Genomic DNA, 13,810 nt, shown 5'->3' with positions numbered 1-13,810 from the left:
CTGTTATCAAATCCTTGATTACATATCGCATATTTTAGATACAGAGCATTTGATGAACTGGAAGGAATTGAAGTAGCTTGGAATCAAATAAAGTTTTCTAATTTCTTGAGGAACCCTGAGGAATTGGATCGTTTATACTCTGAAGTTCATTTGCTCAAAACACTCAAGCACAAGAATATTATCAAGTTCTACAACTCTTGGGTTGATACAACGAACGAGCATATCAACTTTATCACCGAGGTTTTCACATCTGGCACATTACGACAGTATGTTTCATTTACTTCCAACTGTCTGTTTTGTTACAAAGGGGGTGTTTGGATGTGCGTTTTGCATGTGATTTTGAAAAACCAGTTGTAATAATAACCGAAAAGGAAGTTCTTGTGAAAAAAGGAGACGAGTCTTGAGATGGAAGTAAATTTCTTTGAAATTAGGTTATGTTTAGTTTACCTTTTAAGAATCAGTTTTGTTGCAGCTAGTATGAAATTGACCTCTAAATGATCAGATATCACAAAATCCAAACACCTCGTAAGTCATTAAGGAATTTATAATTGTATATTTAAAGACCATGTTAGAGATATGGTAGGTACCGGAAGAAGCATAAACATGTGGATTTGCGGGCATTGAAGAAATGGTTTAAACAAATTTTGGAAGGATTAGTGTATCTTCATAGTCATGACCCTCCAGTTATTCATCGTGACCTCACATGTGACAATATTTTTGTTAACGGGAACCAAGGTGAGGTAAAGATTGGTGATCTTGGATTAGCTGCCATTCTTCGCCAAGCTCATTCTGCTCATAGTGTGATTGGTGAGTAAGTTTTTAAAAATGTCTGCGGGTCAACCGAACGTGGTCCGACCCGCTATCCAACCTGCCACCTCATCCATTTTTGTTTTGTATATCTAGGAACCCCAGAGTTCATGGCATCTGAGCTTTATGAAGAAGATTATAATGAACTTGTAGATATATATGCCTTTGGGATGTGCCTACTTGAATTGGTTACATTTGAGTATCCATATGTCGAATGTGCAAATGCTGCTCAAATATATAAGAAAGTGACATCAGTAAGTGATTTATGCTAGCTGTCCTTTCCTTTTATTCTGTTTGTCATAGATTATATTCAACAATTAGCGAGATATATGTCTATATGCGTTATATGCCTAAAAGCAATTTACAAATTACAAGCTTGTGAAGTATTGGATAACTAATTTCTTGGATTATTAAATACAATTTGCTTCTATTCTGTTAGGGTGTGAAACCAGCTTCATTAGAAAAAGTAAATGATCCTGAAGTCAAATCATTAATTGAAAAATGTATTTGCAACGTTTCGGATAGATTAAGCGCTAAGGATTTATTGATGGATCCGTTTCTGCACGGAAATGATGATGATGATGATGAAAACATTAATTTACATTCAGAATCCAGTCTCTATCTAGGTAATTAATATCTTCAAGCCACCTCCAAGATATTTATTTTATTTGATATTTCTTTAATGGATTTTCTAGATGATGAAATTGAGAATCTTGACACTGCTCGGGATTTCACGGTCAAAGGTCAAATGGGAGACCCGAATACAGTTTTCTTGAAATTACATATGGAAGATACAACAGGTCATCTGCCTATATCTTTTAGTAACGGGTCGACCCGGCCTGTTTGACCAAATTAAAAAGTTTAGATTTTGTTTTGTGTGCCAGGCCATGCTCGAACAATTCATTTCCCATTTGATATCAAACTCGATACTCCAGCCGCTGTTGCTAAAGAAATGGTCCAAGAACTGGATTTAACAGATCAAGATGTAACTGCAATTTCTGAAATGATTGAATCAGAAATTCAGTCATGTTTTCCTGATTGGTCAGCAACAGATCACAAAGTCAACTCTCATGGATCTTTATCCCTTGAACAATTGCCTTCAGGTCGAAAATATTGGAATGCTGCACCCAAAAACGATGGCTTGACACTCGAGCCCATACGCGAAGACCAGGGCTCGAGCCATGGTGACCCGAGTGAAGGAATGGAAGAAATCTTGAGACATGATGATGTGGATATTATCATGGAGAAACTTGAAAATATTATGATGGAGCAGAAGAAAGAGTTGGATGAACTGAAGAAACAACATGGATTGAGAGTACATGATATCTTGATGGAGCTTCCTCCCGAAACTCGAAAAGAAGTTGTTAACGCATATAAAGTTGAGATCTTGAAAGCGTGTATCTTGGATATGAATTGTACAGATGTTGACTGTTCTTTTGACTCGTAAGTTTTTTCGGTTTTTTCAATCTTGATTGACGCGTTGGGTCATGGATTGCTGGGTTATGGCTCATAACGGGTTTGGGTTAAGACGGTTTTATCTTTGGCGCGTGACAACACTGCCTGAAAGGGGGGGGGGATAACCTTAGCTCGACTATGCTCGGATTCGGCTCGTTTTTTTAGCTATTTATTAATTTATATACCTTTTATTTTATTTTATTTTATTTTATGTTTATATATAAGCTTAATAGTATATTATATTATTTAGTTATTTTATCATAATTTTTTATTGTACATACATCAAATAAAAAAGAATATAAATAATAAGCTCGTTTAGGTTCGCGGGCCAGCTTGAGCTCAATAAGTGAAGCTCATGATGGGACTCATTTATTAAACAAGCTTATTTTCAGGCTTGAGCTAGAGCTCATTTAAGCTCAGCACGATCGAGCTTTTATTGAGCCGGTCTCAAGTAGCTCACGAGCGACTTGGCTCATTTACACCCCTACTGATTTCTCTTTAGCCAAGGTCTCATGTTCGAATCCAACTTCTACTGGTTTTTTAATTCCTTCCTTGATCCTATGAAGGCCCTTGCCTGGTGTTTTTCTGCATTTTAAAGAAAATTATTAATACTTTACGTGTAATCACACGACTATATTTATAGTAATAACCCAAATATTTTGTACTAGCATGTTCCCCTTTTTACCTATCCGTTTTATCGGTGCTATTTGATCCATTTAAGTTGTAAGTTGCATATATACCCGTATTGACCCATTCATGATAAATGCTAAATGATTTCAAATTGTTCCCAGAAAAGCCGAAGACATGCACACTGTTATGAAGGATGAAGATAAACAACCTGAAGCAGAAAACCATGACGACCTTGGAAATATATTCAAGCACAAGTTCAAAACCGGGATCAATTATACAACGCCAAACATGGGCATTGCTGTAAGTTTGGGAAATGATGGCGTGGGTTTATGACATTCAAAGGCGTTTCAAATAGAAACCATTGCATATTTCGTGTAGTTTTGGAGAGAGTTGGAGTGAATGCGTGTATATAAGAGTAGATTATGATTATTTGTTAACAATAACAGGTTTGATTTTATGTTTTGGATAGCTGAGTTTAGTTATGAAATTTGAAGGACTTTGTAGATATTAGGCAACTCGAGCTATTCGATCAGTTTGTGGTGGTTGCCAAAATTTATTCTCACTTGATTGTTTGGTTTTGCGTTGCTAAGATATTGAATCTGATTTTGCTAATATAGGATGTTAATTAGTTTTGAAGTTATTATTCCAAAGCATACAGTATACCAATTCGTTATATTAAGTAAATCAAGCAATTGAAGCAAACCAGTGGCTCGCAAACATCTTTTGCTTAGAAACCTTATGGGTTGACAACCCCTCGCTCATCTACTACTCTTCATGGATATTCAATGCTAATTGGGTTGTTTGTCCTTGATCCTTACGATCGTTGTTTGAGAGTATCGTGCTCTAGCTCATTTTGATGTCGATATTCAGATCATGCATCATCCACGAGTAAAAGTTATTTTCATATACCTCACATGCTCTTTAGTGTGACAATACTAGAGCTACTTTATCATTGCACAATGCATACTGACATTGATCTACACTTCATTAGAGACATGGTCTTGACGCATAATCTCAAGCTTGGTTATGTATCTACAACTAATCAACTTGCATATATTCTGACAAAGGGGTTTAATTCTACCAAATCAGTCTATATTTAATCCAAGCTACACACCAATCTTGCCTCTGAGCTTGCGGGGAACCATTAAGATGTCGAAGTTAACCATCAGTGAATTATGTCACATGTGCTATAATTACAAGTTAGTTAAGTAGGTTAGTTTTTCGAACTAGTTTTGTTAGTTTGTCAGTAGCGGTTATGATCTTCGCCTATGGATATGATCTCTTAATATTTTTGTGTGACGTGAACAAAACAAAGAAACAATATCCTCTCATTCTTGTGTTAACCTATTTAACCTATTTGTTGATATGTTTTGACTGGTAACACATTGATACGTATTACATTTTACAACAGTTAGTCTAAAGCATATAATTCAACAATGTGTTACTCACAAGTCAAACATATCAACAAATCAAGCAATCTAAGCAAAACAATTAAGGCAAGTAAATATCTTTTTCTCCGAAACCCTAATAATTTTCCAATACTCGTATCTTCGATCCATTTCTTGTTAACAACCATTGATGTATATATTGGATTTAGGACCATATAAGCAAGCTAACATTAACCAAATGATTAAATCTTTATGTCACATTGGCTCGCTTATGGGCTAATTAATTAGTTTAGAACATGGCACGGTTCACTATTCACTAATCACAGGTAGCTTGAAAAGTAACAACCGCAAACTGAAAGTAGAATGAATACACAAGATCAACTATTTTTATTTAGTTTAAACAAAGTTATTACATCATACCAAAAAAAACCTCACACAAGCAAATTGCAACACAAACTTCCTAACTAAAATACATGAAAAAAAAAGTGTTAATTCCTTTCATGCTCTCTCTATATATATAGTACGTAATAAAAACAATAACAATAATAAAATTAGAAAGGTGGGTGATCATCGGACCAACAACGCTTGATTCCCCATCTCGGATACATGATAAAGTATACCCGTTTTCATATTATCACGCGTACATGCGATCTCCAAGCCTTGTCGCTGCGATCATAGCATTGACCGATCATCCCATGAATGTAAAGTTTCATAACACTGAATACCACATCTTATGATCTTCAAACAAAGGCATTTGGAATGTGTAGCTGGCTTATGCTATATATGTGACATGTGTGTGTGCATTTATATAGCAGTAGTCTATAGATAGAGAATGTTAATATATATATATATAGGGGAGGGTTATCCTAAAAACAAATAGTTTCCTAGGATGACTAGGAATAAATCATAGCCATTGGATCATATCAATCAATGGTTGAGATTTAAAATTACAAAAAACCGTCATAGTTTCCTATAATTACTCTTTCACCATTATAACCGACATAGTTTCCTATAATTGTCCTTTTACCATAGGTTTTAATGTCAAATGTCAAAATTATATTGGTTCTTACAATTCCTAGGAAACAACATCTTTTTATTTGAACCCTTTTCTATATATATATAACATATATATGTGTACATGTGTATATAATATATATATATATATATGTAATGTATGCATATGTACATATATATTTATATTCCCGCATGCAAGTGCAAAAGTGAGCGTTCTGTGCATGTTTCTAAGAGTGACAGTGAAAGTGAAAAGAGGAGAAAGAAAAGAAAACACACACGCTGAGGTGAAAGCATGGTACCCTAAAGCTGTGACTCTTTTCTTTTTAAGAAAAAACAATATGAAGGGTATCTTTGTGGATATGTGTGTGTCTGTGTTTTTTTAGCTTGTAAGTTAGTTATGTTTTTATTTAATAATTATAACCAAAGTACCAAAATATAATTAGTGTGTGTATTAAACATAGTGACGAATTAAGGAATTTTCGTTTGATGAATTTAGAAAGTCAGTGGATGTTGAAAATATATATGTAGCATTGAAACAGTCATATCACGTTGTGGAAAACCGAAACTATGGCAAATAATTTGAAATTAAATAAATTAAGTGTTTTGACCAAAGTTACAACTTGTTTAAAGTAGTAGTATTTTTCAGCCTTTTAACTTTGTAAAAAGGGTGTTAACATTGTTCATGTTTGTATAGACAAAGATTGGGCAGATCTCTCAAGGGTTAATCATCTTTTGGCATATAAGTCAACTAATTACTTTTACACATGTTCTTTCCCATATACCTTTCATGCATTAATTAAAAGTAAAGTTAAGATGCTATTATGCTCAATATAAAATAAGAAATCGGTTATTCACACACCGTTTTTTGATATTCATACACCCTTTTAACACACATTTATTTTCTATATACACCCTATAAAGGGTGTATGAATAACACATCCCTAAAATAATGAATAAATTACAAATTTTATCCTTTATGTTTATTCTAAATTTCAAAAGTTACGGGATTTGTAAGTACTTTATGTTTTCAAATGTACTTACACGGTTTCTCCTTATATGTATTGAAAAACACGGATAAAAGAAGAAAACTCCTTAATTATAAGGATCTATATATGTTCCCCTCTTACCATCAATAATGCAGATCTATCATATAGAAAATAAAACAAGTACTTCATTATCAATGACATGATTTATTTGTTGTCTCTATCTTTACGTGTAAACCATTCTACATAACATGCCTCGACCTTTGTCACAATCAACATATTTGACAACTATATCACCAAATAGCTTTAAAAGATGAAACATCAAAATCTGTTTGCAAGGCGCAAATACTAATGATTTATGATTATTAAGATTAGATTAGGATCAGGAGTCTTTAAAAAAAAGGAAAAACGATGAGTATTTTCATTCCTCATATAATTGAAACTAGTTTATATAAATTATATTACGAAATTGTATACACAAACAAATAAACATAATAAATTCTAAGAAGTAACGTGCGGATAAACATCATATTTCTTTTAGCAAAGATTTCATGTTCAAATCTTGTAATGTTGTTTTTCCATTATAACCCGTCAAAAATCACTTATTTAACACAAACAATATTTGATACATGATTTTGTTGATTAACATGACGTTAGCATGCATGTTTTATGTTTTAAGTGCCATGATCTCATGTGTTAAAAGAAGCACACGATACTAAAGTATAAGATATCAAAAGGCCAAAAGGGTACACAGTCTTTTGACTTTTTCTTAGTCAATATAAGAGTCTGGCCCAATCAAAAGTTTCCACGTAGCATGAAAGGCACTACACATATAGGCAAACAGCACGCCTTGGGACCTGAATCTTTTACGAATCGCGGGCCAAAGCGTCGCGTGAAAGACAACATAACGAGGGCCCATAAAGAAAAATCAAGTGGGCCTTTTCTACGCTGACCCGTCAACATAACCAACAAACCAAGGATATAATAATATATATAACCTTTTCATATACAGAGTTTACTCAACTTTCTCTTGACAACATTCCTTAACGGTTAACATCATAACTTCTAATCCCTTCTGACCTCTAATCGTTTTCTTAGCAATGACTTGATTTGATTAAATGATCGATTGATAGTATTTATTAACCAATAATCACTTTCTAATGGTCGTAACTGAACAATGGATTGGTAATCGTTTCTACATTAAATGACCAATTCATAATGATTACAATAAGTTATGCCGTTAAGTATAAATGCGTCATGTATGCTTAACACCGAGGCATGTAAAAGTGAACAAGTTAGGTGTTGAACTAGTTTTCTCTATAAGAAAACATGCATGTTAATTAGATGTCTAAATTAGTTAATCATATAAGGTTTTTCACAATACATCTTTAGGTGACATCTTTTCCTTTTACTGGTCTCACGTTCTTCTAGAATACAAGGACGGATTAGCCTACGCCCACGAGGGTTGAAGTGTCTGTTTGATTTTAACTTTGTATACTGATCGATATGTAACTATTCATGCAAAGTACTATACAAACGCTGTAAGTTGTAACCAACAACAATTTAACAAAGTCCCACTATTTTGACTTTATAAGATAACTGAGTATCACAAATTTTATTTCAATTTCAATTAAATATTAATATTCTAATCATTCTAAATAGTTTTGAAAAGTGGTACGTCTTAAGTAATATTGCCATGTTGTCTGGCATCTAATGCAGTTGAATCCAACAAAACAAAAGGCAATGGTGATTAGATGCTAGCTAGCTAGAGTCATTTATCAAAGGCGAATGAACTAAATATCCAAAAGTAAGTGAAAAATTAATGATTAGTTGAATATTTATGATATGTATATGTACAAGAACCTATGTTTAAGACATTAGTGGTTTTAGAATGATGAATAAGTCTCCAAGTTTGAATTAATTATGTCTAAAAGAAGAATTGATATTGACAAAAGACATGATGCGTTAACCATATAAGAACAACGCTATGAATAATCAAAATGATGTATTCTGAAACCGAGAACATGAAGAAAATCTTGACTAAGCCCGGACATGCTTTGCCTCATTAGCTTTCTTGTCGGTCCCATTTCGACGTGTTAGTATCATTGTTAATTAGATCTACACCGAAATGTACGTAATTAAGTTGGTTAGGGGTGCTAATATGTCATCGCTATTCATGTTAGATCTAGGTCGAAATGTTATTGGGTTGGTTGGCTACTATTATGGTTCTAAAAATCCCGATTAGGCGATGATTAATCGTCGATTAATCCTAATTATTTTAACTTAATCCTAATTAATCGTTAGTCCCCACCCTACCACCCGACTAACGATTACTACAACACTGGCTAGTATTAGGCTGTGTTATATCCGTCATTCATCATTCTCAATTCGCTTACACCTCAGGAGTCAGGACATCACAACCTTCTCTATTTTTCATCCCACCCTCTCAATCTATGTTATACATGTAAAACTTGGTGCAACACCAACTTGAAGGACCCGAATGGTTAATACGAAAAGTATAAGGTTGATACGGAAGATCTCAAGGGGCGGTTCGGTGGAGATCCAAAGTTCAGGGACCAAGTTGAATAACTTGGTGTCATAATTATCTTTTATTTATTATTGAATAAATTAGAAGTCTAGTATGTTTATGTTTCCTAGTTTGAGTAGGAGTATGGTATTGGGTGTTATATAAACCCATCATAAGTTTCTTTTGTTTAACGTAGGAAGAGAGTAGAGAAAGAGTAGAAAATATTTGTTCTTTTTCTTATTAATGGAAAGAGTCGCATAACGTTTTATGCAATATCGTCTTTGGTGTTCTTGATTCGCTTGTCTAAAGTTTAACAAGTGGTATCAGAGCCTAACGATCCAGGCTCGTGTTTCCGATTGGTGGTAAGTCTTGATTGCGGTAGTAGTTCCAATCAAAGACATAAGAGGCCAAGAAACCGATCGTGGTCAAGAAACGGTTCAGTATCGCTTTGAGGAGTAAATAAGAGGCTACAGTTTGATTGAGAGTCATCCTTGATAGGTATCCAGAAGCGAGTAAAGTTCATAGAGAAACTTGTGTTCGATCAAAGTTCAATTCCTAAAACCCTACGATTTGCACCACCACAGGAAAAGACAAAATTCACTTTGTGATTTATTTGTGGTCAAGAAGGCATTTATTTTCATGGTGGGCTATAAATAATTGTTTGCCACGTTCAAGAAAAAGTTAAGAATTTATTTCTTTTGTGTTGCCATTATTGATCAAGAAAGAAGCCGACATCAACTTCTTTTGCTACTGTCTTACTTTTGCGTGGATCAGAAGGTAACGGACAAGAAAAAAAATTGTTATTTTATTTTAAAGAAAGAATCTGGTCGCGGCGAAGAAGATCAAAGAATCAGAAACAATGGCAAAGTTACAGATGGTAGGAGGAATCAAGAAGTTGAGTCAAATCAACTACAAACAACGGTCGGCATGCATCAAATCGTATCTTCAAGGTCAAGATCTTTGGCAGGTAACGAACGGTATCGAGATGAGACAACCTGCAAACGATATTAACGGTAGTATCGGGAAGTGGCAGGTGAAAGCGGGTCGTGCGATGTTTATCATCAAGACAACAGTGGATGATGATGTTCTTGATCACATTCAAGATCTCGAATACCCAAAGCAAGCGTGGGATACGCTGGAGACCTTATTCACGAAGAAGAACGATGCTCGATTGCAACTAGTTGAAGGTGAGTTAATGACGATTCCCCAAGGTGATCTTCCGATCGCACAATATTTTCGCAAGGTCAAGAATTTGTGTCGCGAGATTGGAGAACTCGATCCACAGTCTTGGGTTAGCGACGCTCGTATGAAGCGGATACTCATCCACGGTTTAAGGCCGTAGTATCGTAGCTTCGTTACCGCTATTCAAGGGTGTGCGACCCAACCGAGTATTACCGAGTTCGAAAATATTCTTACTGGACAAGAAGCCTTGGCAAAACAGTTAGCCGGTGTGTCGATTAAAACCGAGAGTGAAGCCTTGTATGTCGGAAGGAAGGAGAAGCATCGGTTTAGTAAAAATCACAACTGTTATGGCGAGAAAGGTAAGAGTAAATATTGGGAGAATGAGAAACGTGACCGACCCAAGAAGAGAGAATGGAACCGGAAGGGCCGGGTTGACAACTCTGAAGAAGATTTATCGGACGAAGAGAACCGAGAAAAGGAATCAAGGTACCAACCAAAACAGTTTTCTTTTAGGTACCATAAATGTGGACAAAAAGGGCATATGGCAAAATACTGTCGAGAGCCTAAGGAGGAAGGTAATGCAGCTGTTGTTAAAGAAGAAGAACCGTGGGATGTGGAGGCTAATATGGCCGAGGTTCAAGAAAATACACAGCTGACACCGAATTCAAACCGAACCTGATAGATGAATGGTTTGAAGAAGACTCCTGTTGGTGGACAAGTCAGGAAGTTGTGCCAGAGTCGAGTCCGTTAATGTGACATCTGCCCCGATCCGACCCGACCCAGGTACCCGTTTCTCTGACCCGATCTCTTTCTTTTTTGATTTAATATTTATTTATACTTATATTTTACTTTTAATAATAATAATATATTTTCCTTCCCGCCTCTCTCTCTCTTTCTTTCCGCCGTCCCTCTCCTTCTCTCTTTCCGCCTTCTTTTCCCTCTTGTCGCCGTCCCGCCCTTACGCCTTGTTTCCCTCTTTTTCTTCTAACTCTTTGCTTGTCCTTTGTTCCTTCCCGCCTAAGGTTGTCTGCGCAGCTCCACGCGCCAGACTCCCTTACAAGGAATCCTGCGTGAAGACCACCTGTTTCAGCGATACGCGAGACGAACTCTTCTCGCAGCGCGTTAAGAATTGTAATTCTTCTCGCAGTGCGCGAAGGACGGGAGTTCTTCCCGCGACGCGCTAAGGATTTGTAGTTCTCGCAGCACGCTAAGAATCGTAGTTCATCCCTCGACGCGCGAAGAATTATAGTTCTTCCCGCGGCGCGCTAGGAATTCTAGTTCCTCCCGCGGCGCGCTAAGAAATGTGACTCTTCCCGCGACGCGCTTAGGAATGTAGTTCTTTCCGCGACGCGTTAAGGTTGTTTCTGTCTGCCTTCGCGCTCGCGCTCTCTTGAACTTCTGTGTCTGCCTTCGCGCCTTAGCCTTCTCGCGCTAAACCCTTTTAGTTTTCTGTTGAATCTAGCCGTTTGCTTTTGTGTTGTCTTATCTTTTGAGCGGTTGACCTAATCTGCTTTATGTCTGAAAAGTTACTTTCGGCGCAGCATGCGCGCCAACCCCATTGGTTGGCAGATAAAGTGACTGACATTATCTTTTGAGATCTGCTTTTGCCATGCTTGACCAGTACCTTTATCTGACCCGCCCATGCTTTTTACTGTTCCCTGACAGCTTTATCTTGCCCCCTGCAGCTGCCATATCTCTTGATATCTTTTACTTGCTTTTGATATCTTTTGTTATCTTTTGTTTTGTCTTGTTCTGTTTGTCTTGGAACCTTTTCCCCTTTTTCTGGATTTATGTCTCCTAGGGTTTTCCTATAAATAATAGTATTATTTTTCCTAACACTACACACACAAAACACTTAATCTCTCTTATTCTCTCTTGCTCCTTACTCTCTCTGCCGCCTCCCTCTCTGCCTCCGTCTTCCTCCCTGTTCTGCCCTGCTTTTCCGGTAATATATATATATTATATATAATAATTTACTTATGCTAACTTATAATCAAGACTTAAAAACAAATCATTAAAACAATAATCTTTAATTATAGGTTAACTTGTGCTTGTTTAAAGTTGGTTCTTGCTTTATCTTACACCGCATCGTTTATCAAGTGAGTAATCTCGTACCTAATCCCTTTTTGCTTTTAATGTTTTGGGATGTTCATGTGTTCATACAAACTTAGAGTCTTAAACTTGTTTATGAACTTTAGTCGCGCAGTATCCCATGTGTTGAGGACGTTTACTTGGCTGTTTATTTGTATGTGTGTATCATTAACCGCTTTGTTCGGCCTATTCCGAAGTTTTCATGGATCCATTAGATGAACACGGGAGACCTATCGTTTACGGTTTTCTTTGTTTACACTTGCACAGATGTTTTCTCGTTTTTGTGCTCAATTGGGAGCACGGATTGAACTATGAACTATGAGCTATGATCTATCTAGGCTTGATCACAATCTGATTGCACCCTTGCTAAACACCAGACATACACGTGTTGCGCGCAGATTTATTGTTATCTATGTATTGTATTAAACTTGATTTCTCACCAACACGCAAGTGTTTGACGTTTATTTTAACACATGTTCAGGTTTGCAGTAGCTGTTTTGGAGCTTGTGGACACATAGGACGTTTTTACTTTTGGACCTAGATTAAAATGTATCAAGACAAGTTATTGCTGTTCGAATATTTTGATTTATAATATATTGATTTATGTTGGTTTATTTATATCTTATGTATACGTTGCGCATGCGTGAATGAATATATTTATTAAATATTGACACCCAATAGTGTCACGAGTAATGAAACAATATGTGGCGCCCCGATGTATAATCCGCCTTTGGTCGGGGTGTTACAGATTGGTATCAGAGCTCGTTGACTTTAGGATAGGTGGTTAGACGTAACGGCCTAGAATACCTAAGAGTCCCTTCTCGCGCATGAGAGAAATCTCATGTTTGCGCGCTTATTGTTAATTACTCGTTATTTATGAATATGCTTGCGCAGTATATGATTTTAGGTTTTATTTCGCGATATTTCGATTTTTGTTGAATTTCGATTTTATTGATTTTACTTACATATTCGTTTGTTGGGTTTAAAAATCCGAAAAGTCATGGTGATACATGAATAGTTGATTTTTAATTCCCATTTACGATTATGTTCTGAGGTTGGAGACTTGAAAAGTCATGGTGATACATGAATTGTCACTCTCCAATACTCATTTTCTTGTATATTTTATATTGAAGATTGAAAAAGTCATGGTGATACATGAATCGTCAATCTTCAATACTCGTTTGCTCGTATATTTTAAATTGGGAATTCGGAAAGTCATGGTGATACATGAATTGTCGATTCTTGATTCGAATTTGTTACCTTTATTAAGTCTGCATTTAGGGTCATTTATTTTACTTTAACTTTTGATAGTATCTAACTCCGTGAAACCAAGCTTTTCGAGGTTATACTTTGTGCTAAAACCAAGATATTAACTAAAATTAAAATTTTTATAGAATGCCTCCGCTATCTCGCCGATTTCAGAAAAGAGAAGCCTCGCGCATGCGTAGACAGCAACGTTCCCAGGAAATGGCCGCCGCAATAGCCCAAGCTTTGAGCCAAAATAATACCTCCAGTTATAACATTAAGTCCTTTAACGCGGGTAACCCTCCAAAATTCACAGGTCTTGAAGGAGCCACCGTGATGCTCCAGTGGCTTGAGAAGATAGAAAACACTTTCCTCCACACCCAATGCCCCTCAGACAGACGAACCCTGTATGCTTCCAGTGTCCTGGAATCCAGAGCGCTTACATGGTGGAATGGAGTAGCTCATGCGCGTGGCGCAGAGGCTGCTTC

General features: G+C 36.3%; 1 protein-coding gene across 1 annotated transcript; it reads left to right on the top strand.

Moving 5' to 3' along the window:
• The first annotated feature begins 675 nt into the window (after nucleotides 1–675).
• On the top strand, nucleotides 676–3,491 carry LOC143605623 (putative serine/threonine-protein kinase WNK3). The gene is made up of 6 exons (XM_077081670.1): nucleotides 676–807; nucleotides 904–1,061; nucleotides 1,247–1,433; nucleotides 1,503–1,607; nucleotides 1,692–2,250; nucleotides 3,054–3,491. The coding sequence occupies exons 2-6, from the start codon at nucleotides 918–920 to the stop codon at nucleotides 3,223–3,225; spliced, it is 1,167 nt and encodes a 388-aa protein (XP_076937785.1). The 5' UTR covers nucleotides 676–807; nucleotides 904–917; the 3' UTR covers nucleotides 3,226–3,491.
• The last annotated feature ends 10,319 nt before the right edge of the window (nucleotides 3,492–13,810 follow it).

This window comes from Bidens hawaiensis, unplaced genomic scaffold (genome assembly GCF_021521415.1).
Source record: "Bidens hawaiensis isolate Kalapana, Puna unplaced genomic scaffold, B.hawaiensis_p1.1 tig00070415_1, whole genome shotgun sequence".
In the NCBI taxonomy this organism is placed as follows: Eukaryota; Viridiplantae; Streptophyta; class Magnoliopsida; order Asterales; family Asteraceae; genus Bidens; species Bidens hawaiensis.
This window is presented reverse-complemented; position numbering and strand designations above follow the sequence as displayed.